The sequence below is a fragment of the Bactrocera dorsalis genome, chromosome 3, assembly GCF_023373825.1.
Source record: "Bactrocera dorsalis isolate Fly_Bdor chromosome 3, ASM2337382v1, whole genome shotgun sequence".
NCBI classification, from domain to species: domain Eukaryota; kingdom Metazoa; phylum Arthropoda; class Insecta; order Diptera; family Tephritidae; genus Bactrocera; species Bactrocera dorsalis.
This window is the reverse complement of record NC_064305.1, coordinates 11402342-11423411: the sequence shown is the minus strand read 5'-3', so window position 1 is coordinate 11423411 and position 21070 is coordinate 11402342. Positions and strand designations below refer to the sequence as shown.

The 21070-nt window shown below is 32.2% G+C and overlaps 2 protein-coding genes across 17 annotated transcripts in view; one reads left to right on the top strand and one right to left on the bottom strand.

Annotated features, from left to right (window-relative positions):
- The first annotated feature begins 3953 nt into the window (after window positions 1-3953).
- On the top strand, window positions 3954-5741 carry LOC105226679 (dynactin subunit 2). Its single transcript, XM_011205681.4, has 4 exons — window positions 3954-4150; window positions 4258-4741; window positions 4821-5261; window positions 5325-5741. The coding sequence occupies exons 1-4, from the start codon at window positions 4115-4117 to the stop codon at window positions 5507-5509; spliced, it is 1146 nt and encodes a 381-aa protein (XP_011203983.2). The 5' UTR covers window positions 3954-4114; the 3' UTR covers window positions 5510-5741.
- Window positions 5742-13009: 7268 nt separating this feature from the next.
- Window positions 13010-21070, bottom strand: part of LOC105226678 (kinesin-like protein unc-104) — a 98335-nt gene continuing 90274 nt past the window's right edge. For 10 of the 16 annotated variants that reach the window (XM_049452818.1, XM_049452824.1, XM_049452819.1 and 7 more), the window contains 9 exons: window positions 20667-21029; window positions 19392-19581; window positions 18742-19134; window positions 18561-18678; window positions 18260-18283; window positions 16140-16329; window positions 15935-16071; window positions 15691-15792; window positions 13010-14599 (listed from right to left, as the gene is read on the bottom strand). In XM_049452818.1, coding sequence (XP_049308775.1) covers window positions 14503-14599; window positions 15691-15792; window positions 15935-16071; window positions 16140-16329; window positions 18260-18283; window positions 18561-18678; window positions 18742-19134; window positions 19392-19581; window positions 20667-21029 — 1614 coding nt within the window. In that variant the 3' untranslated portion in view covers window positions 13010-14502. The remainder of the gene's footprint in view (window positions 14600-15690; window positions 15793-15934; window positions 16072-16139; window positions 16330-18259; window positions 18284-18560; window positions 18679-18741; window positions 19135-19391; window positions 19582-20666; window positions 21030-21070) is intronic. The other 6 variants (XM_049452826.1, XM_049452821.1, XM_049452829.1 and 3 more) reach the window with 2 other exon arrangements.

Below are 21070 nucleotides of genomic sequence, written 5' to 3'. Positions count from 1 at the left end.
TTCCGAGAGATGCAATAGTTGATGAGGTAGCCAAAAGTGACATCCGTCTGGCTATCGAACCAGTACAGGAAATATGGATGCCACTGAAAACGATACACAGAGAAAATTTCCGAAACGTCTGAAGGACGGATAAAGGTAAGATGGAATGTCTTAAAAACATGCGGATCGACAAGAACATGTGCAAGAGCTCGAAAGAAAAAAACAGAAGATTTTTTTAATAAAATGAAGGAACAGTAAGCTTCTGTCCAGCCTTATACTCGTATAGAGTTCAGTTTAGATATTCCAGGAGCTTCGCAGTGCAAAGGAATAGAGAAAGTACGACAATTGGAATTAGTTAGCAATAATCTTTGACGAGCTACTTCTCTAACAAAGCTTTAATTCGGACCTCTGCTGTCAACAATTGGATCACTTTGAACCGTCTGAAGGAAGCAAACACAGAGGCGAAGAACTCTGGCCAATAGGAGGGACATTGTGCTCCATAATGGCAAGGTCAGGCCACACAAATTGTTAGTAACTCGCCAAAAGTTCACGAGCTTCGTTGGGAGATTCTTATGTATCCACCTTTGACACCAAGTGACTACTACCTGCTCCTGGCGAACTCACAGAAGTCTTCACATAAGTTTTCTCGATGAAAATTGCGTTTTTTAAGATTACTAAACTCAAAAAATATTAATTCCAGTCAAAATTTACTTCAAAATATCTATTTAGTATGTAAAGAGTCTCTTAGTCGTTCAGTCGCTAATAAGTTTTCATTTTAGGTACCAACGTCGACTAAGTAAATATGTAAAAGCGCATGTGCGCGCCAGTGAAATCCTCTCGAGCAACTCAAGTGTAAAACACAATATTTCCAGCGAAAACTATTATACTCGTATATAGACACATACCTGGGTATGCCCACACAAAAGCCACATTTGAAGCAACGTGGTCGTGTCCTTCAACACACACGCTCTCACTTACCCGCCACACACGCTCTCACATGAGCACCTTAACACTTTTCTTGGTTCCAAATTTTTCCACTTCAGTCACTTCACCTTGGCTGCCAAACCAAATGAAAATTTTCGAAAAATCACTAAACGAGAAAAGCCGTGAAAGTCTCAAGTCAACTTGTGGCGAAGCGTGTGTTTATCGCTTTGCGGCTGCAATGTCTGAACCTGCCGCATGTCGCACACAAATGTTGCTGAATATAGTATACACAGATGTAGACTATATAGTATATATATTATATAGTATATACTCATAGCTTGTTGTACAACAACAGTATTTTCTGCCTTACACTTTGCTCCTCGCAACTATTCTTTGCTTTTTCCTGAGACTTCAATTTCATTTTTGGCTTCGAATGCTTCGAAAGGTGTTTTCTATTGGATTAACTCGAACCCATACAACCGCACACACACTCATACATATGTACGTACACCCATAACGCTTGTTAGGATTTGTCGCTTTTTCGGATTTTCGTGCATTCTTGCGTTTCGTGGTCATTGATTTGGGAAATCTTGCAAGAGGTATGCCAGCGAGTCGTGTGAACAAATTGCATTGATTGCAAAAGGCGGAATATTTTGTGGATTAATATTGCGTACGAATTTTAAAAACAAACCCTGCCGGAAATTGTAAGATATAAAGCGAGAACAAGGTACCTCAAGTTTGCCACAATGTTTTGTCGTCGGAAGCCCTATTAAGTGAATATATAAATGATCAGCAAACAGATGAGCTGAGTCGATTTAGACTTGTCCGTCTGTATATACTCGAACTAGTCACCAAGAAGCTGCTCGGGCTACTATAGCATATAGTTGGCCGATCAAAATCAAGTCTTAGTATGGAAAACACGTAAAAGGTTAGGTTAGGTCTTACTGACCGGCTGTTAAGCCATACATAGACCTACAGATCCTTAGTACGTAGTAATGCTAATATCTATGAGCTTTGAAGATCAAGGGACTATATAAAGTATTAGAAATAGATAACAAGCCTTCGCAATATATTTAGTGTTAAAGGAAGTGGATGAAGTATCAGAATTAGGAAGTATCGGATTAGATATCTATGGGCTTCGGAGTTCAAGGGACTGGATCAACTATCTTTGAAGTTCAAGGAAATGGATGAAGTATCAGAAATAGATACCAAGTCTTCGCAAGCTTCGTAGTCCAAGGGACTGAATGGAGTATTAGAATTAAGGCTTAGATATCTATGAGCTTCGGAGTTCAAGGAACTGGATAAAGTATCAGAATTAAATACCAAGTCTTCGCAAGCTTTGGAGTTCAAGGGACTGGATGGAGTATCAGAGTTAGGAAATATCGGCTTAGATATCTATGGGCTTCGGAGTTCAAGGGACTGGATAAAGTATCAGAATTAGATACCAAGTCTTCGCAAGCTTTGGAGTTCAAGGGATTAAGTATCACAATTAAATACCAAGTCTTCGCAATCTTTGGAATTCGAAGGACTGTATGATGTATCAGAATAAGGTACCAAGTACTTCGCAAAAAGAGTTGATATCCTCTACGACATAAATTTCAGCTCGTATTAAACTATATCTCCATCTGCATTATCCAGCCAGCTTTCTGCCACTACTTCATAAAACTGTTATGCTCCTGTGAGCCCAACCTAAATCGCTTGTAGTGTAAGAGAACCAAACGAGTAAAACTGAATATATTAGTCACTTACACTTCCACTTTCTAGTTTCATAATATGGTATTATAATGAGGTCTAGCTTACGCCATTATCCTTGAACTCTTGCTCATTGAAACAGCTGAGCATTTTGTGACTCATTTTATGTGAAATTTCAAAAACTTTCGCTATGCAAACTCATTGCAGAATTTTCAACTAGCACTTCACCTTGAAACAACAACTATTTACCGTAAGCACGACCGCATGCAGTTAAATGAAATACAAATTTTATGCTCGAACGCCTTGCGTCGCTGGAAAATGATAAGCAACAAACTGACACTAGGAGAGGAGCTTTTTGCATAATCGTAAAAGCATTTCACCAAATGACGACGCTTTCCAAGTATTCGCACGCCACTCCCCCCGCAGCGCGCGCACACGTAAAATGAAATGACAAAATTACAAAGTAGATCTTAATTTCAGCCGCAAGGAATAACGACGAAAAACAAAATGTAATAATCCGAGGCGACGAGGAAGTGAGCGGAAGCGGGAGGTGAAGCTTGAGATTGAGAGAGAGGAAGGCAGAGGAACGTGTTAAACCACAACAGCGCGGTGCTGCGCGTTGTTGGCATTCAGTAATGCAGTAAAGGCGGTCGCGGCGTGTGAGTGGTCCAAAAGTGGGTAGCTTTGTGTTAGATAAAGGCGTAGCCATCAGCAACATTTTGATGCTTTTATCGCCATTTCCTTACTGTAACCGGTTAAATAGTTGTTGTAGTTGCTTTTTTGCATTATCATCATCGCTACAACAACATGCAAATGCAGCGCTGTGTTATACCTATTATCCTTGCGGTAGCAATGATTGCAACGCTGAGGACAAAGATGCCCCAAATGAGCAGCAGCCCCATGGATTGCTGTTTGAGGGAGTACAAAATATAATTATTATGACAGTAAAGGAGGAAGACCAATTATTAAATAAAGAACGAGTTAACGCGTGGGACTTTTTGAAATCATCCGCTAACCTCTATTTATCAAGTTCCATGGCTTAATCTCTTATATATATATATATGTACATATATATTTGTGACAGATTTTTAACATAAAAATTTTTCACCAGAGACTGTTGAAATCCGTTAATGCATCCCCTCAACCCCCATATATCCAATAGTCTTTCGTTTGGTATTTATAGGTTAGGTTGTGTTAATGAACACAAACACATAAACATACAGTTCTTAACATACAGTCGTTATGCTACGTCACCCGCAAGCATTAAAATTTCAATTCTTTCGAACACCCCTTTTTCGTTCCATTCCACATTGTACCACAATTTACTACCAACTACCAAACAGATGACATCAGTGTTTTGACATTTCTCACAACACAACATTGTTGTTGTTTGACACATACATTTTTGTATTTTGTGCAAAGTGAAAAATTTTGCGCTGCGCTTTTAAAGTGTTTTACACGCTGATAAATATAAAAATTACGGATTTGTTTGCCAAAAAACATAGCACTGCCTATAATAATGGCGGATCCAAAGTTCGAGAACTTGCCGGGAATTGTAAGTATGCGCTTATAATGCGGCCGTAAATGGAAATTCAATAAACCTGACTCACATAAGCATACCGCACCTTAAAACGATTTTGTATGTAATATCACTCCTTTTAGGCTTATGACCAACCCGATGTCTATGAGACGCCCGACAATGGTGAGCCCGATACATCAGATTACTATGAAGAGGAGGCGGATAATGAGTCCATCGAGCGTATGCACATCTCAACGCGCGATGCCTACAATCGTTTTCGTGGCGCTTCGCTTGATGGCAGCGTAGACTTTTCCGATCGCATTGGCCGGCGTTTATGTAAAGGTTATGATGCGCGTTCTGGTGAGTATGAGCTAGTTGGTTTGGGTGAAAAGGAGACACCGGTGCAGAAATGCCGACGTCTACAATGTGAAATGAACGAGTTGATGGATGAAGTGGCAGCGCTGCAGGTGGATCGCAAAATTGCACAGGAAGAAAAAGATTCATACGATGCAGTGGCAACCGTTATTGCTACAGCAAAGAAAGTGTTGGACTCTTTACGTTTGGAGCAAGTGCTGGGCAAGGAGCAAGCACCGTCGGCCGCTGATAAGGAAGTTAAACAATTGATTGGTAGGTTTTTAGATATATTCAAATAATGCCAAAACAAATTTTTAAATTTAATTATTTTTAATTTCATTTTTTTATGTAGGTCAAGTGGAGGAATTCAAAAAATCTGGTCTTTTAACCGCAATACCAACACCAGGCACAGATTTGGCTGCATCCGCACGCATCGCTAAGCTAGAGCATCGTTTGCATCAACTTGAACAAGCTATTGGCGCACAACCAGAGAAACTCAGTCGTCTTACCGCCGTTACGAACACAACAAACGTTTTGGAGGCGGTGCATCAGCTTAGCACCAAAGCAGCACTGTTACAACCCGATAAGTTGGATGTAATCGAGACACGTCTCACTACACTCACCGGTAAAATGGATGCAATTGCCGAAAAATCGAGTGGTTCCGCTGATGATGCGAAGCGTGATCAAAAAGTTATCGAACTGTATGAGATTGCGAAACGTACGGAGCCGGTGGCTGAAATATTGCCTGATATAATTGAACGTATGCAAGCGCTTGAATCTTTACACAAATATGGTAAGCATGCGGTTATAGTGGTTAGTAAAATAAATAGTTAAATTCTAATTTTTTATATAACAGCTATGAATTTCGCTAAAATAATTGCTGAAATTGAGGAGAAACAAACTACTATTGCAACCAGCTTGGTAAGCAACAAAGAACTGCTGCATTCGGTACAAGAAACATTTGCACAAAATCTGGAAACCATGAATAAGGAGGTCGCCAAGGTAGAAGAGCGTGTACAAGCGGTTGCGGGCAAGAAATAAGTCATATATAAAGCGTTGCACACACATTTTACTCACTGAAGCAACTGCTTATGTGTAAACTAAAAATAAATAATTTATTTATTTACACATTCTCAAAAATGCAAAGTATTGTAATTCTCTTTTAGGTTAAACATTAACTGTGAACTTTCTTTTGGTTGACTTTTGATCGGCATTAAGTTGCAGTAAACATTTTTATGTCAATAAAAGTTAATGTGCTTTGAAATAAATTCAATTTAGATGTTTTTAATATATCTTGCGTCCAGTCAAGTATGTAGTACCAGCTATAACAACAACAAAGTTTTGGAATACAATAATTTTCACAAGACGAGCAAAAAACTTTTGTGTATGGAAGTGGATATTAAGCGATTTAGAATAGTTTTTGTAGCTGAAAAGCTCATTATAGTTAAAATTCACATTGAGAGTTAGATAGGCAACTAAATCAATGCAAATCGTTTTATGGATTGTTCTGTATGGAAATCTTTTCCATATCATCTTTATAGCATAACGATAATTTTGCACTGTTTCGGTCACTGTGGCTGCAAGGTACTATTCGTTCAGTTTGTTGCCTTGGATTAAGAGGTGTTTTTGTGCATTCCAGCATGTGCGAAAGGTGCTAAGGCCAAGCCTTAACTTTTTATATTCTATACAAAAGGTAGAAGTGAACAAACTCCTTCTAATACCTTTTCGGACTACATATTTGGAGATAATTAACTTCACCAAATCAAATTACTAAGGTAAACATTGAATCGCAATACAACAATATACAATATACATGTGTTATATAAAATATATCTGCATACAAACGTATTTAAACAAAATTCACAATTTGAACTGAAAAAGTAATTTCCTTACCTTTAGCCATATGTACTGAAGCCTGATGTTGCTCTCTCGATATAATTTTCACATATAAAGAAAATGGTTAGGATTGTGGTAATATTTAACATATTGATTTTATAACATAATATTTTGGACTTTCTGCTCAAATGCTTTTATGGATTAAAGCGCGCCAGTTGAAGCGTCTTCGTTAGAGACATAGAAACAAGCACAGCGCAATAAACACTTCGCGCAGGTTTAGAGCATACCTTGAGTGACTCAGATATACACACAACCTTTCATATATTATGTTAAACGTAAACTACACTAAATTTAATTAAATTATACACTTATAAAAAATATTTAATGCACTCAAATTTAACACACAAAATTTTCGCACTTTTCGAATGGGGAACAAACCGGAATAGAACTAATCTGACTTTTCATGTCGTTTCCGTTACTTTGTCAATGGCGAAGACGTAACAAACACACATCCGCTGTAAAAATTTTAATGAATAGGAAAGTGCAACGAAAAATATCAAAAAGAAATATATATAAGAAAAAAATAAGAAACGAAATATATGTATATACAAAAAGAAAAATGAAAAGCTTTCAGTTCAGCATAAAAATTATAGTGATAAAGTGGTTATTATGTGGTTATAATGCAAGTCAAGACAGTTCGAACTTTAACAAAATCTAGAGTATTCGCAAGTGCATATTTTCTTTGGTTATTGCCGTTGTTAGTTGCTTGTTGTTGCTAGCACAGGCTTATATTTCGTGAAGCGTTTATTCCGGAAGTTTCGCTACACAAAAAAAAAAGTGATATTCTTAAGTACGCCATTGTGATTATTTTAGGGGTTATATAAGAATTTTCAAAAATTTTATTTTCTTATTGTACATATGCTCATATATTTGAGAATGCACAAAGAAAATTTCATATCGTTCCGGAAAATATATATTTGAAGTTACACGGAAATTTGAAAAGGCGTATCGGAGCGATTTCAAGTTCAAGGCCAAACTTTAAACGCGTTTTCCTCAAAATGGTGTTTTTAAAGTCGGTGACCAACATTACTCGAAAACGGCTAAACCGGTTAGTCTCAAATTTAAGCAGGAGCTTATTAAATATATTTTTTAGTAATTAAACGAAGATTTTTTCGCACCGATAAATATACTTATTTTCGTTTATAAACAATTTAGAGGCGAAATTTCGCTCAAAGATCGGTTTGTTTTCTTTTGAAAAACCGTCCTTTTGTCAAAAAAATTTATTTTGCTTATTCCTTCGATTTGCTTTATTAGATTTAACATTACTTTAATGAAATCTGTTTGGTTTTTTAATTTCAATGGATTCAGTTCAGAGATACAGTGGTCATCGCAAAACGTCTTTTTTGAGAGGAGCTCCCGGAGATCTGCTGTAAGTCTTTTCCAAATAAATACTTTTAATAATACTGAGTCTTTAAATACAGTTGGAAGACACCATAATATGTGTAAAAAATTTTGGATCAATAAATTTAAAAGTTTTCTCTGAAAAATTAGCTTTTTCTATCTTCTAACTGTATTTAACCCTTTAAGTCTTACCATTTCATTTTTCCTTCGTCATATTTGTGAATTAAATTTGCTTTTAGTTATTTTACAATTTTTATTTAAAGCCTTTTTATTTATATTATTCATAATCATAATCATAATAGTAATAATAATCATAATATAATAATAATAAGTAATAATAGTGATACGCTCACGTCGTATAATATCTTGAGATAGTACACATTTAGCTTTGAATAAATTTTCATACATTTTTTTCGCCTTTAATATCAATTTATTATATAATTTTTCACTGCTTTATTCCCGCTTTATGTATACATATTTGCATTATGTTTTGCTGCTACCTTCCACAGTATGTCTATATATATATGTATATATATTAATTATTGATCTCAACTTTTTCAATTTTATTTTTAAATCCTTTAAATATAATGCTTCGCCATTTTCCTCATTTTACTATACTTATATGTAGATATTTTTTGTGTTTATATGTCATTTAGTTATATAATGAGAGTTGCATAGATGTACGTATTTATGTGGTCTATGTATGTTTATGTGTTTTAATGCAAATGTGTGCTTTAATGTATATGTATGTTTGTTTTTGCTATGCTGTGAGTGTTTTTGATGGTTATATTTGTTTGTATATATATTTATTTAATATTATTTAATATACTTTTGCTGTTTTTGTAGTTCTATTTTTTGCTACAACGCACCTAAATGCCTGTTCAATTGCCCACAATGCAGTTCACACTTTTTGTATAATTTTTTTTTCTTTTTTCTGAGTATAAGACATTTATTTAAATAACTTATTGTTGCCTCTTACTAATTCTTACATACGTAAGTGTGTATATATTTTTTCTCAGTGTATATATCTGTTTCGAAAGTGTTGTACATTTTATTTTATTTTTTTTCTTATAATTTTTAATATCAATAACTGCTTTGGTTTGTAGTTTTGCTTTGATTTTTTATTCATTTTTTAATTAATAATTATTTTGAATTTTCATGTCAAGCTTTTTAGTTCCGTTCTTTTGTTAATCTCAACAAATAATAGTTATTATTTTATACTAATAAAACTAAAAGAAAATATAAATATTAAAAAACATAAACTGAGCGCTTTCAATATGCACACATTGTCAGTTAAAAGCACGAGCTGCGCTTAATTTCAAAATGTTTTGAAAGAATTGCTAAAGGAAAGAACAGTTTTTATTTTAAACATTAAATTTCGTCTTCCAGATAACTTGCTTACATTACTAAGCGCTTAACGTTCGTTCCGCGACATGGAACAACGAAAGCGCGCTATACAAAGCTTTCAACTTGATTAGAAAGCTTTAACTTTTCCTACGAAGCTTTCGTTTTGCAAAGAAGGCTTTCACATTGCTTACAAAGCATTCACTTCGCTTACAAAAGCTTTCACTTTGATTACAAAGCTTTCACTTTGATTACAAAGCTTTCACTTTGCTTTCAAAAGCTTTCACTTTGCTTAAAAAGCATTCACTTCGCTTACAAAGCGTTCACTTCGCTCACAAAGCATTCACTTCGCTTACAAAAGCTTTCACTTTGCTTACAAATCTCTTACCCTGCCTACGAAGCTTTCACTTTACATAGAAAGCTTTCACTTTGCTTACGAAGCATTCACTTCACTTACAAAGCGTTCACTTCGCTTATAAAGCTACCACCAGCTTCCAAAGCTTTTTTCACAAAATTTTCACCTTGCTTACAAAGTTTTCACTTCGCTTACAAAACTTTCACTATGTTAACGGAGCTTTCGCTTAACTTACAAAGTCTTCACTTTTCTGGCAAAGCATTCACTTCGCTTGCAAAGCTTCCATTTTGCTCACAAAACTTTCACTTCGCTTACAAAGCTCTAACGTTGCTTACAAAGCTCTACCTTTGGTCACAAAACTTTTACTCGCTTACAAAGCTCTTAATTTGCTTACGAAGCTTTCACTTTGCCTACAAAATTTCTACTTTGCTTAAAAAGCTTCCACTTTGCTTAAAAAGCTTTCACTTTGTTTATTATTAACCTCGCCCATATACACACAGAGCTATATAAGCTTCTTAAACTTTTAACACACTTAAAAGTATGCATCCAAAAAGCTTTCACAAACGTTTCGAAGGTACTGAAAAAGGAATCCTTTAAGAAAGTCGTACTTTTTAAGCTCTTCAACACGGAAATTAGAACAATAACAATATCAGCTTATTTAGCACCAGCAACAACGCCAGCCTCGAAATTAAACTCAGAATAACTCTTGCTTTATTTAGAATTTTAAAAAATTATTCAGAAATGTAAAAGCTTAAAACGCTTATAAAGCTTATTTTACAATTGTTAGTTGTTAAATGTTTTTTTTTTTTAATTTGTGAGCATTTCGAAACATTTCTCAATTTGCAATGGAGGGATGTGTTTAATGACATGCTCGTGATATATTTACTACTTCTTAAGTCTTACAGCTAGCTTTCTTGTGCTTTTGAGAAGTTTATTCTTATTTGGATTGCCTTAGAACTTGGTAATGCATGACGAGCAATTTTGGTAGAGTGAGAGTTCTTGGTTCAAATTAAGAAAGCTGAGAAGGTAAAACAGTTAAATACTTCTTTCGAAAGCTGAGAAAGTAGAAGTTGTTGCTATTGCCTGAGAAAGATTTTTTTTAGAAAAATTAGAATCTTTTAAAAATATATTTAAATTAATAGATTTCTAAAATTCAATATTTACGCTAAATATGGAAAGCAGTGAAAGAAGCCACTACTTGTTTTAATAGAGCTTTCTATAGAGCTTTTTGAAATTATTATTTTTTTTAAATTATTTTTTTTTAGAAATTATATTTATTTAACGCTTTTTAGTGTGGCTTTCGGTACATTATGTAAATTATTAGGTTCTTTTCGTGTTGAATTTCAAAATATTTCTCACAGTTGGTAACTCTATGTAGCTGTTGCTGGATAACGTGTTTTGCAACATGTTTTAACTTGTTGGATTAGTAACTAATTTTTGGTTTTTTAATTTTTTTTGTATACATATTTATTTTCAATTAAAAATTATTGTTTTTTTGGTTTCAAATAATATTTTTTATATATTTTTAATACTTTTCTCTAAATTTAAATAATAAGCAGTTTGTTTTTTAGTTTTTTATAAACAGGTAGTTGTTAAATAATAATTTAACTACTGTAATTGATAATTTAATTTAATTTTCTTTAAGAACTTATGCATTTTAGAATAAATATTTTTTTTTGAGATAATTATTTTTTAATTTTTTATTATTATAATTTTTTAGTTTTTATTTATATTTTGATTGTTATAATTTTTTCAATTTTTAATATTACATTTTTTAAATTTTTAATTATAATTTTATTTTTTTTTTTCATTGTTTTAATTTTTTTATTTTTATTTTTATTTTTTTCATTGTTTTAATTTTTTATTTTTATTTCATATTGTTTTTTTTTATATTTTTTTTGTTGCAGTTGTAATTATATATTTATTTTAAATATATATATGTATATATTTTTTTTCAAATAATTTTACTTTTCGTTTTGTTTTGCGTATTTTGGTGGAATCCATATTAGTGCTTTTATAACGCCTAGTAGGCCACTTGATTTACATATTACATAGAGTTTATTGTTGTTGTTTGCTAAATACATCAATTACATTTGTGTTTTATACATTAAATTTTTTTGCTTAGTTTTAGTGAATTTAAAGAAGTTTAAAATGCTAAAAATAAAAAAAAATATTATTTTTGTTTTAATAATAAAAAGTTAAAAAAAAAAATATAAAAATATGTAAAAATAAAAAAATAGTTTTTTAAATATAAAAATCAAAAATTGGCCAGACTGTTGCAGCTAACCTCAATTTGGTTCGAGAAAAAAATATTTTTTTTAAGGTTAGTTAAGTTTTTAGCGCTCAAAAAATATTTTCGGCAGTTAATATGCTTTACCGTTACATTTAATAACAGCAAGCTCATTAAAAAAAAAATTTCAATACTGCCGGTTTTTCATTATAATATTTCATTTAATATTCTATTTTATCAATTATTTTTAATGCGTTAAAGAGTTTGTCTAAAAAATATTAAAAAAACGAATTAAAAAAATCTTAAAAAAAATTAAAAAACATAGCATGAAAAATTATTATTAAAAAATATTATTATAACGGTTTAAAAAAAAAATTTAAGAAAATTATTAAAAAACATTTAAAAATTAAAAAAAAAATTATAAGAGAAAAAATATTTAAACAAAAAAATTTTAAAAATAAAAAAACTAAAAATCAATTGTTAAAAACATTGTATTTAAAAAAAAAATATTTAAAATAAATTAAAAAATATTTATTATTTAAAATTTTATTTCCTGCTCTCTTAGTTTTTTTTTAATGAGATCATAAAAAATTTAAAAAAATATATGTAAATTTAAAAAAGAATTGAAAGAAATTATGTAAAAATTATCAAATATATCAAAAAACAATTAAAAAATATATCAAGTATTGAAAAAAAATTATTTAAAAGTATTATAAGTATAAAAAAATATTTAAAAAGTACTATTATAAAGAATTGTTAAAAAACATTTTAAATTGAAAAAAAAATGTATTAAAAAAAAATAACATTATAAAAAATAATAAAAAAGTATTAAAAATAAAAAAAATGTTAAAAAAAAAATAATAATTAAAATCGAAATATTTAAAATTAATTAAAAATATTTATTATTAAAAAAATTATTTCCTGCTCTTTTGGGTTTTTTTTTTTTTTTAAATCACAAAGAATTATAAAAAATAAATTTAAAAAAAATATTTAAAAATGTAAAGGAAATTATAAAAATATTAATTTAAAAAAATATAATTAAACAAATAGTATTTAAAAACAAAATATTTAATAAATTTAAAAAAATTAAAAAAATATTTATATTAAAAAATATATTAAAAAGAAATTAAAAAAATATATAAATTAAAAAAATATTAAAAATTTTTTTTTCTAAAAAATATTCAAAAAAAAATTTAAAAAATTAAAAAAAAAATATTAAAAAACAAATAGTATTTAAAAAAATTTACAAAATTATTTTATTTCAACAATTATTTCCTGCTTTCCTTTTTCCGTTTCCTTTTTTTAAACCCGCTCTCGCTGCAAAACGCCACAGCGCCAGCAACAGTCTGGCCAAAAATTATATATTTCTTAACATTTAAATAAAATAAAAAAATTGCCTATCTCATACAACTGTGTATGTATGTGTGTGTGCCTACACCCTATACCTCCTCTCTTCAAAGTCTTGCTTTGCCAATTAAACTAGCGTCATTTCAACTACTGCGCACATACATATGCATTATAAATATTACTGTTGTCTTTATTTTCTTTCTTTTGCCCTTTACAATACTTTATTTTCCATTAAAAACTACATTTACACATAGAAAGCTGTATTTTGTGGGCGAAAATAAATTGCTACACGCACAATAACTAATTTTTAATGCATAAACGCTAAAACTTTTAAACATATATTTAGTATACACGCATTATAAAATGCTAATTTTTGTTGTTGTTTGTTTTTTTTTGCATTACTTTGCTGTTTTGCAAAAATTAAACTATTTACAGTAAACTATTTGCATATTTTTGCAAAAACAAAAAATTAAATAAATATAATTAAAGTGAAAAAATGTCTAAATTTACACTTATGCTTGCCTACAACTAAAATAAATTAAATATACAAATAAATAATTAACAGTTATTAATAAATTTAAATTTGTTCATGTTGCTTAGTGTTTTTTATATATAATTTTTGATACATTTTTTTCTGATAACAGTGAAGCGTATTTAAGTTTTTTCTTTTTACTGTGCAATATTTGCGTTTTCTTACACTAAATTTTTTGTTTTTGTTTCTTTTTTGTTTTTTGGTTTCTTTGCACACAATTAGAGTGGATGAGTAAATATTTTCTTTAATATGTTTTCTTTTAACACAATAAATATTTTTTATGCATTTTTATGTTTTGAGAAAATGCGAAAATTCACTACAAAAAAATACCGAATTTTACAAATACAACAAATACAATAACTAAACCGCACGCTACTAGAATGCAAACAAACTTTTGCCACTTTTTTACCACTTTAATACCACTGTTCGTTTAAAAAATAGACGAGAAATTCAAAAACGACTGCTGCACGACTTTCGCTCGACGGAATCCTCTGCGGTTCGGACCAAATGTTTCTGTCAATATTTTGCATAAATTCTCAGCGCTTTGCTACGCTCCCTTACGCACTTACATGGTTTACTAATTTTGCATGTAATGTGTCGCATGTGTGTGTGTGTGCTTGCGCTCAGTGTGTGTGTGTCTCATAACGTCCTAATTTCCTTTTCACTATTTTACTTTTAGCTAACTTTCCTGTAATCATTAGTTTCATTTTCACCTCGCCAGCATATTGTACAATATGTATATGAACCTGTCATATATGCATGTATGTATGTGTGTATATGTGTACATATGCATGCATATAACGCTTTATATGCATGTATGTGTGTGTATGTGTATATATATATGTATCTCTTAATATTTATAGCTAAATAATACATAATTATTCCTTTGTTGTTGTAATCTCATATTGTTTTTGTTTTTGTTTTTGCATATACTGTTCAGAAACACGCTGCCCTTAAAACACTAATACGGATTCCATCGTAATTGTATCTCATTTGTTGTTTGTCTGTGCATTTGACGCCGTTGTGGCTTGAATTTGTGATGCGGTTTGCGATGCCGACTCCAGTGTGCGACGTGCCAGTCTTGACCTGAAGTGCAGAAAAGAAAAAAAGATCGTTTAAAAATTGTATAGTTAAATTAAATTTAAGGAGGAAAATGGGTGCAAAGCTAAATTAATAAAAATAAAAAATATGTTTTAGCATACTTTTGGGCGTTTTGACTTTTCAGTAAATTGTATTGTAAAAATATTTAGCATACTTTTAGGCGTTAAGTTCTTATATTAGTTTCTTCAATTTGTTGTCAAAAAGCAAATAAAGAAATCAAAAACCAGTTTGAAAGACAGAAAAAATTTATAAAATAAGCATACCCGCAGGCGCTATTTGTCTAAAATGCCTTATATGAATACCTGAGTCTTAAGTGGGTTAATGAATATTTATTTAAATGAATTTTTGAGTTAGATAAGATGCACAAAGCACAGTTGGAATTTTATTGTAAAAAATATGTTGCATACTTTTAGGCGTTTTGACTTTTTAGTTAACAGATCATTTAAATTATTAAATTATTTTCGTCAATTTGTTAGCAAAAAAATTTAGAAATCAAAAACCAGTTTTAAACTCAGAAAAAAATTATAAAATAAGCATACCCGCAGGCGCTATTTGTCTAAAATGCCTAGACACGAATTCAAGTACACTTATTTGACTTAATGAATCTTTATTTACACAAATTTTTTAAAGAAAAGTAAGCATAAAATGCACAAAACACAGTTGGAAGTTATTTGTAAAATATATTTAGTATACCCCAAGGCGCTTTTAACGGCAATCGCTAAGCGTATGTTACTTGAAACTTATTTATCTGATTTTTTTTAAAGAAAAACTGCGAGTATGTATAAAAAAGGCACTAACTTAGTAAGAAGAAATGTATAAAAAAATACTTAGCATACACGCAGGTGCGCATCGCCTTAAAACTTCAACTCTCAAGATCTAAGCTCAATAAAATCGGAGCTCTATAATATAACGAAGATGAAGTTAATGGCTAAGCAATAATTTAGCAAGGCTCAAACCCCTATTTTGGCCCTTCAGGTTAGAAACGATTCTAGGGTTTGAAACTTCCATACCATTCGAGCGATCATCGCCATTAAATTTTGAAAAAAAATTATAATTTCTTTGCAAACTTTACTCACTTTATCTGTCCAGCCAGTAGCGGATTTATGGCGTATAGCCAATCGTGTACCTCCTTATCGCCCAACGTTTGCAGCAGATAACCACGATGTTTAGTGACCACACTGCAAGAAAAGAAAGTGTCAAGAAAAGGATTTTTCAAAAATTAAAATTTCCAAAAAATTTATTTTCAAAAATTAAAATTTTTAAAAAATTATTTTTCAAAAATCAAAATTTCCAAAAAAATATTTTCTTTCAATATTTTACCTAAATGTGTTGGGTATCTTAACCATCGCAGCCTGATCCTCACTGCACTCAACCTGTGCGGTCGCCAAGTTCAATACTGCACGTTCCACTGGATCCTTCTCGGACTTGTAGATGAAAACATAAGGGCGTCGCACAATCTGAATGAGAAAATATTGATTTTATTAAAAAACAAAAGGAAACAACGTATTTTGTCTATTGCACTTACCACCCAGCGCTTCTTCCAGCCCGAGCCGCCATGCTCCAATACATTCAGCACACCCTTGCGCGCCACCACAGCGCTCACCCTAATCTCCTCCAACTCGGGTACGTACAAGCGTAGCGGTAATGCCGGTTGCGTAGCGGGTGCTGGCGCTTCCCAACCGTTGGGCGCATCAGCGCGATCGGGCGAACATAACCTGCAAAAGGCGCAGCAAATTAACAATGAGGCAGAGTTTAGACAACGCGGTGGCATGAAGTATGTAAAACGGTGAGGTGAGAAGCGTACATTGAGATTTTGAAAAAGGTGGGGAAGAATGCAGTTAAATTTACAAAAGTACGCATGAAAAATTGATAGAATTATACAAAAGCAATTCGTATTTACTACCGTAGGTGAGATAAAGAGAGAGAGGACGACTTGTGGAGTATGTGAGTGGTGAGTCTAATTTTGTGTTAGTGATGCTTACGTTAAGTATGCAAAGTATGTACGTGTATGTGTGAGTAAGTGATCGCTATGATGCACTATGTGTTAGTAAAGCATATGTGTTAAGTTGTTAGTACTCTTCACGGAGGCGTAATTTTCAAACAATTATATGTTTTTGTTGCAAAAGAGTACGAAATCAATATAAACTCTTCGAACCCTTTTAAGTAAATGAACTTAGCTATGCAAAACTTCGTTATTCAGCTAATTCAGCTTGTTGCCGCTTATTCAGCAAACATATTTCTGCTCAAAAAATATAACTAGGACTAAGATCTACACCTACTATTATATTTTATATGAATTCAGCGCATTTTTTAATGCTCTATGCCTTAAAACTAAGCATAATGTAACTTAAACGACATTCAGCCAATTCAGGACATCGCCTTATTATTAAATATTAATATCTTTTACGCATATATTATACAAAATATGCAATTTAAACCAATTCAGCTCAATTCAGCACATATATTTTGTTATTCTGTTATTTAAAAACTAATTCAGCACGTCTATTTACAATTATTCTTCACTTAATTTCTCTGCAATAATAGTTACAGAAAATAAACTTATATTTCGTTCAATTCAGCGCTTTAAAAACAAAGATAAATTGTTATCAGCTGGCTTTAATCCGCTAATAAAGCTTATAAGTGTTGAGCACATCGAGAATTTCTTTTATTCGAATTGCACTATGGAGATCTCATTTCTTTAATATATTCTTTTGGTAATTCAGCGCTTAAAACACCATATTCTCTTTTATTCAGCAACCTTAAATCTGCTGCTACTGTTCTCTTGTACAAAATATATTGAGAGAAGTTATACTGAGTAGTAAATATACTGCTTACTTTATAAAATACTTGTATTCAGCTAATTCAGCAAAATATAATTTTTGATATCTGACGAAATAATATTTAATTAACTATATTTTTTTAATTCAGCGCCATAAAAGTTTTTTAAGTTATTCAGCGCAGTATATTTAACTGTATATAACTGGAAATTATGCTGAATAAACGAATTTTAAAGTACTGCATAGACGCGGACACAACTTTACTCGAAGTTATACGTTTGGTCGACCGAAATATTTTTCTAATTTCCAGCAGTGATTTTATAGTGTAAATACTTATATTCAACTAATTCAGCACAATACAATTTTTGATATCTGGCCAAATAATTAATAATTAATTATATTTTTTTAATTCAGAGCCATTTTATTTTGAGAAAAACATATTCAGCACATAATATTTAGCAATATATAACTGAAAATAATGCTGAATATGCGAATTTCGAAGTATTGCATAGACTCAATCTCAATTTAACTCGAAGATATAAATACGTTTGGTCATTTTATAGTGTAAATAATTGTATTCAACTAATTCAGCACCATTAAATTTTTGATATCTGGCTAAATAATATTAAACTATTACTATATTTTTTTTAAATTAAGCGTCGTTACACTTTTTTTTAGGATATTCAGCGCATTATATTTAACTTTACACAACTAGAAGTAATGCTGAATACGATTTGTTTGAAAAATACGCTTCATTTGATGAGAAAAAGCTTTAACCGTTAATGTGACAGTAAAAAATACAAAATTTCGAAAGCAAAGCAACAAAAAACTTGTACAAATTCAAATTTGAAATAAATAAGAAAATTACCTTCGTCTAATTTTTGGTGTTGTTCTAATAAGTTGAAATTTGTTTTGAGTTGTACCAAATCAAGAGATTTACACATAAATATATAAAAAAGAAAAAGAACACAAAAGCAGAGTAAAAATTTAGGTATCAGATACATATTTTTGTTTAAATATTTTCGACAAGAATTTTGTTGGTAAACAAAAGGGTATAAAATCGTTTTCCTTTCTCAAGTAGAAAACTGAAGATTTCCAACAAAAGAAGTGGGCAATCGCAAACAGCTGCCGGGTATTAGCCAACGCTAACTCAAAATCAGACTACTTACTCGATAGAGTTGCTGGAGATGCAGCTAACGGTCATGTCGGCGCAGCCCTCATCACTCGGCGACACATCCGACTGTGTGGCTGGCTCTGCTGTGGGATCTGTTGCTTTGTTGTAGGTGCCTGTGGTGAGTGAAAGAAGATAAGAATAACTATATACAGTGAAAAGATCAACGCAGCGCTTACCCTGCACCAGCTTCAAGCACTTCAACATCAACTCCTGCTCTCTCTGATTGTACTCCCGTTCGGGCACAATCTGTTGTGGATCCTTGACGGGTGTCTGTGGTGATGGCGGTATGACCATATGTACCGGTGAGGTGGCGGCACGCGCTGCCAAATTACAGACGTCCTTCTCTGTTTTGGTTGTGGGATTTGGATTTGTATCCATGCCAAGGCGTTCACGCAACAACAGCAAATGGCGTACGCGACCCACCTCCTCGAGACGCGTCAATTTTTCCAATTCCCATTGATGATCGAAAATGAGCGAATCGCCGCGTGGCCGCCAGCCAGAGAGATTCTCTTCGCCGCGCACATAAGTCGAACTGGTGTCTAAGACGCGTCGCTGACGTCGTTGCACACCTTTTGCCGCCACACGTGAGAGAGGAAAAGAGAGAAAGAAGCGCATTAGTTGTGAGCTTTTTGTGAGCGCGTAGCGAAAGCGGAACTTTTGAAGCTTCTCAACAGTTTATTTTTATTTTTTATAAAGAAAATTTGTAATAATGAGCTATCGTATTCGATCTGATAATTGCATGATTAGCTGCTTCAAGCATTAAATGGTAAACAACGCTTTCGAACGGCAAATAACAAACAACCAACACTACGTTAAGAATTTCTACCTGGACTACCTGCTTCAGAGGCTCTACGCAATGACAACTCATACACGCCAGACAAACGATTTGCTTCTGGATTGCGATACTGTCCGGAGAATAGATGTTTCAACGAACGTGGACCGGTGCGTGCATCGCGTCCGTAAATGACCATGCTGAGGTCTTTGGTAATTATAGCAGGGCGGGCACAGTTCTCGAGCTGCAAAATAAATTAGATTAATATTAAAACCGCTTTTTGGCATATTCAGCGCTTATTCAGCACTTATCAGCGCATTGCATATATTTGTGAAATGAGTTTAGAAATAGAAAATTACATACTAAGTGAACTGTTATTATATTTAGACAAATACGAACCAATTCAGCTCACTCAACATTTTGTAAGCCGCGAGTTATTAATGACAGAGGTCATATTTATGATATTTCGTACAAGAATTTTTGGTGTTTCAGTCGGTTCAGCGTAAATTCAGCGCGTATACTTATGAGCTTAACAAAATAATTTACATAGCGAAGTAAATTATGTGATTCAGCACCTATTCAATCAATAATTTTTTACTTGCTATGACAAAATACTCAACGTAAAAAGATATTGCAAATTTTCAGCGCATTCAGCGCAAATTCAGCAAGCATTATTTAATGTTTTTGCAATATTATTTACTCTTTCGAACATTCCGCGCAAAAAAATACATTGTTAACCAATATTTTGTTGATTCAGCGCAAACTCAGCAGAAGTATATTTTACATTTTTGTGTTGGAAAATATATTATTCACTATTAACCAGCTTTTCTTGACAAAATATTGAACATATAAAGGTATTGAAAGGTTTTTGGTGCATTCAGCGCAAGTTCAGCAAGTATTATTTAGCATTTTTGAAATATTATTTACTCTTTAAAACATTCCGCGCAATAAAATGTATTATTAACCAATTTTTTGTTGATTCAGCGCAAATTCAGCAAATATAATTTTTATAGTTTTGTGTTTGAAAACATATTATTCATTATTAAACAGCTTTTTATAACAGCAATATGCATATATATTATATAAACTTATTTAACACCTATTCAGCAACTCATTTACAAAACTTTCTAGTTATTATTCAGAAAATGTAAATTTCATATTTTTGTGTTTAAAAATATATTATTCACTATTAAATAACTTTTCATAATGGCAATATGCATATACATTATATAAACTTATTCAGCACCTATTCAGCAACTCAGTTACAAGACTTTGCGCTTGCTTTTATTTTTTAAATAACAGTAACAAAGTAAATTACTCAAAACTTACCTCCAAATAAGCGCTCAAAGTAATGTAAATTGTCTCGCCAGCCTGTGTAACGCGATTCAGCAGAGTGGAATTGTGTAAGCTCGAATCCCAAGCAGCTTCGAAACGATAGAATGAACGGTCATCGCCGGGTACGTCCAAAGTTTCACCGGGGAACAAGCCCAATGACAAAACACACGAGTCCTCATCCAAGTCGTCCGAAGATTCGGGCGTGTTGCGTATACGTCCAACGACTAGCTCACGTATATCGCGCCATTTCACTTCGGCTGTCGGTTCATGCACGATAGTGATACGTATGCGACGTTGTATGCCCTGATGGAGTAGGAATAGACCACGGCATGGAAGATCGTCGCTATGCTCAACCACCTGTTGGGTAGGAAAGCACAGTAGTAAAAAAATGTACCTTG

Excerpts from the sequence above, each read along its gene's own strand:
- LOC105226679 (XM_011205681.4), top strand. The coding sequence starts at position 4,115 with ATGGCGGATCCAAAGTTCGAGAACTTGCCGGGAATT. Across the intron at positions 4,742-4,820 it reads GGAAGTTAAACAATTGATTG|GTCAAGTGGAGGAATTCAAA; the intron begins GTAGGTTTTTAG and ends TTTTTTATGTAG. Across the intron at positions 5,262-5,324 it reads TGAATCTTTACACAAATATG|CTATGAATTTCGCTAAAATA; the intron begins GTAAGCATGCGG and ends TTTATATAACAG.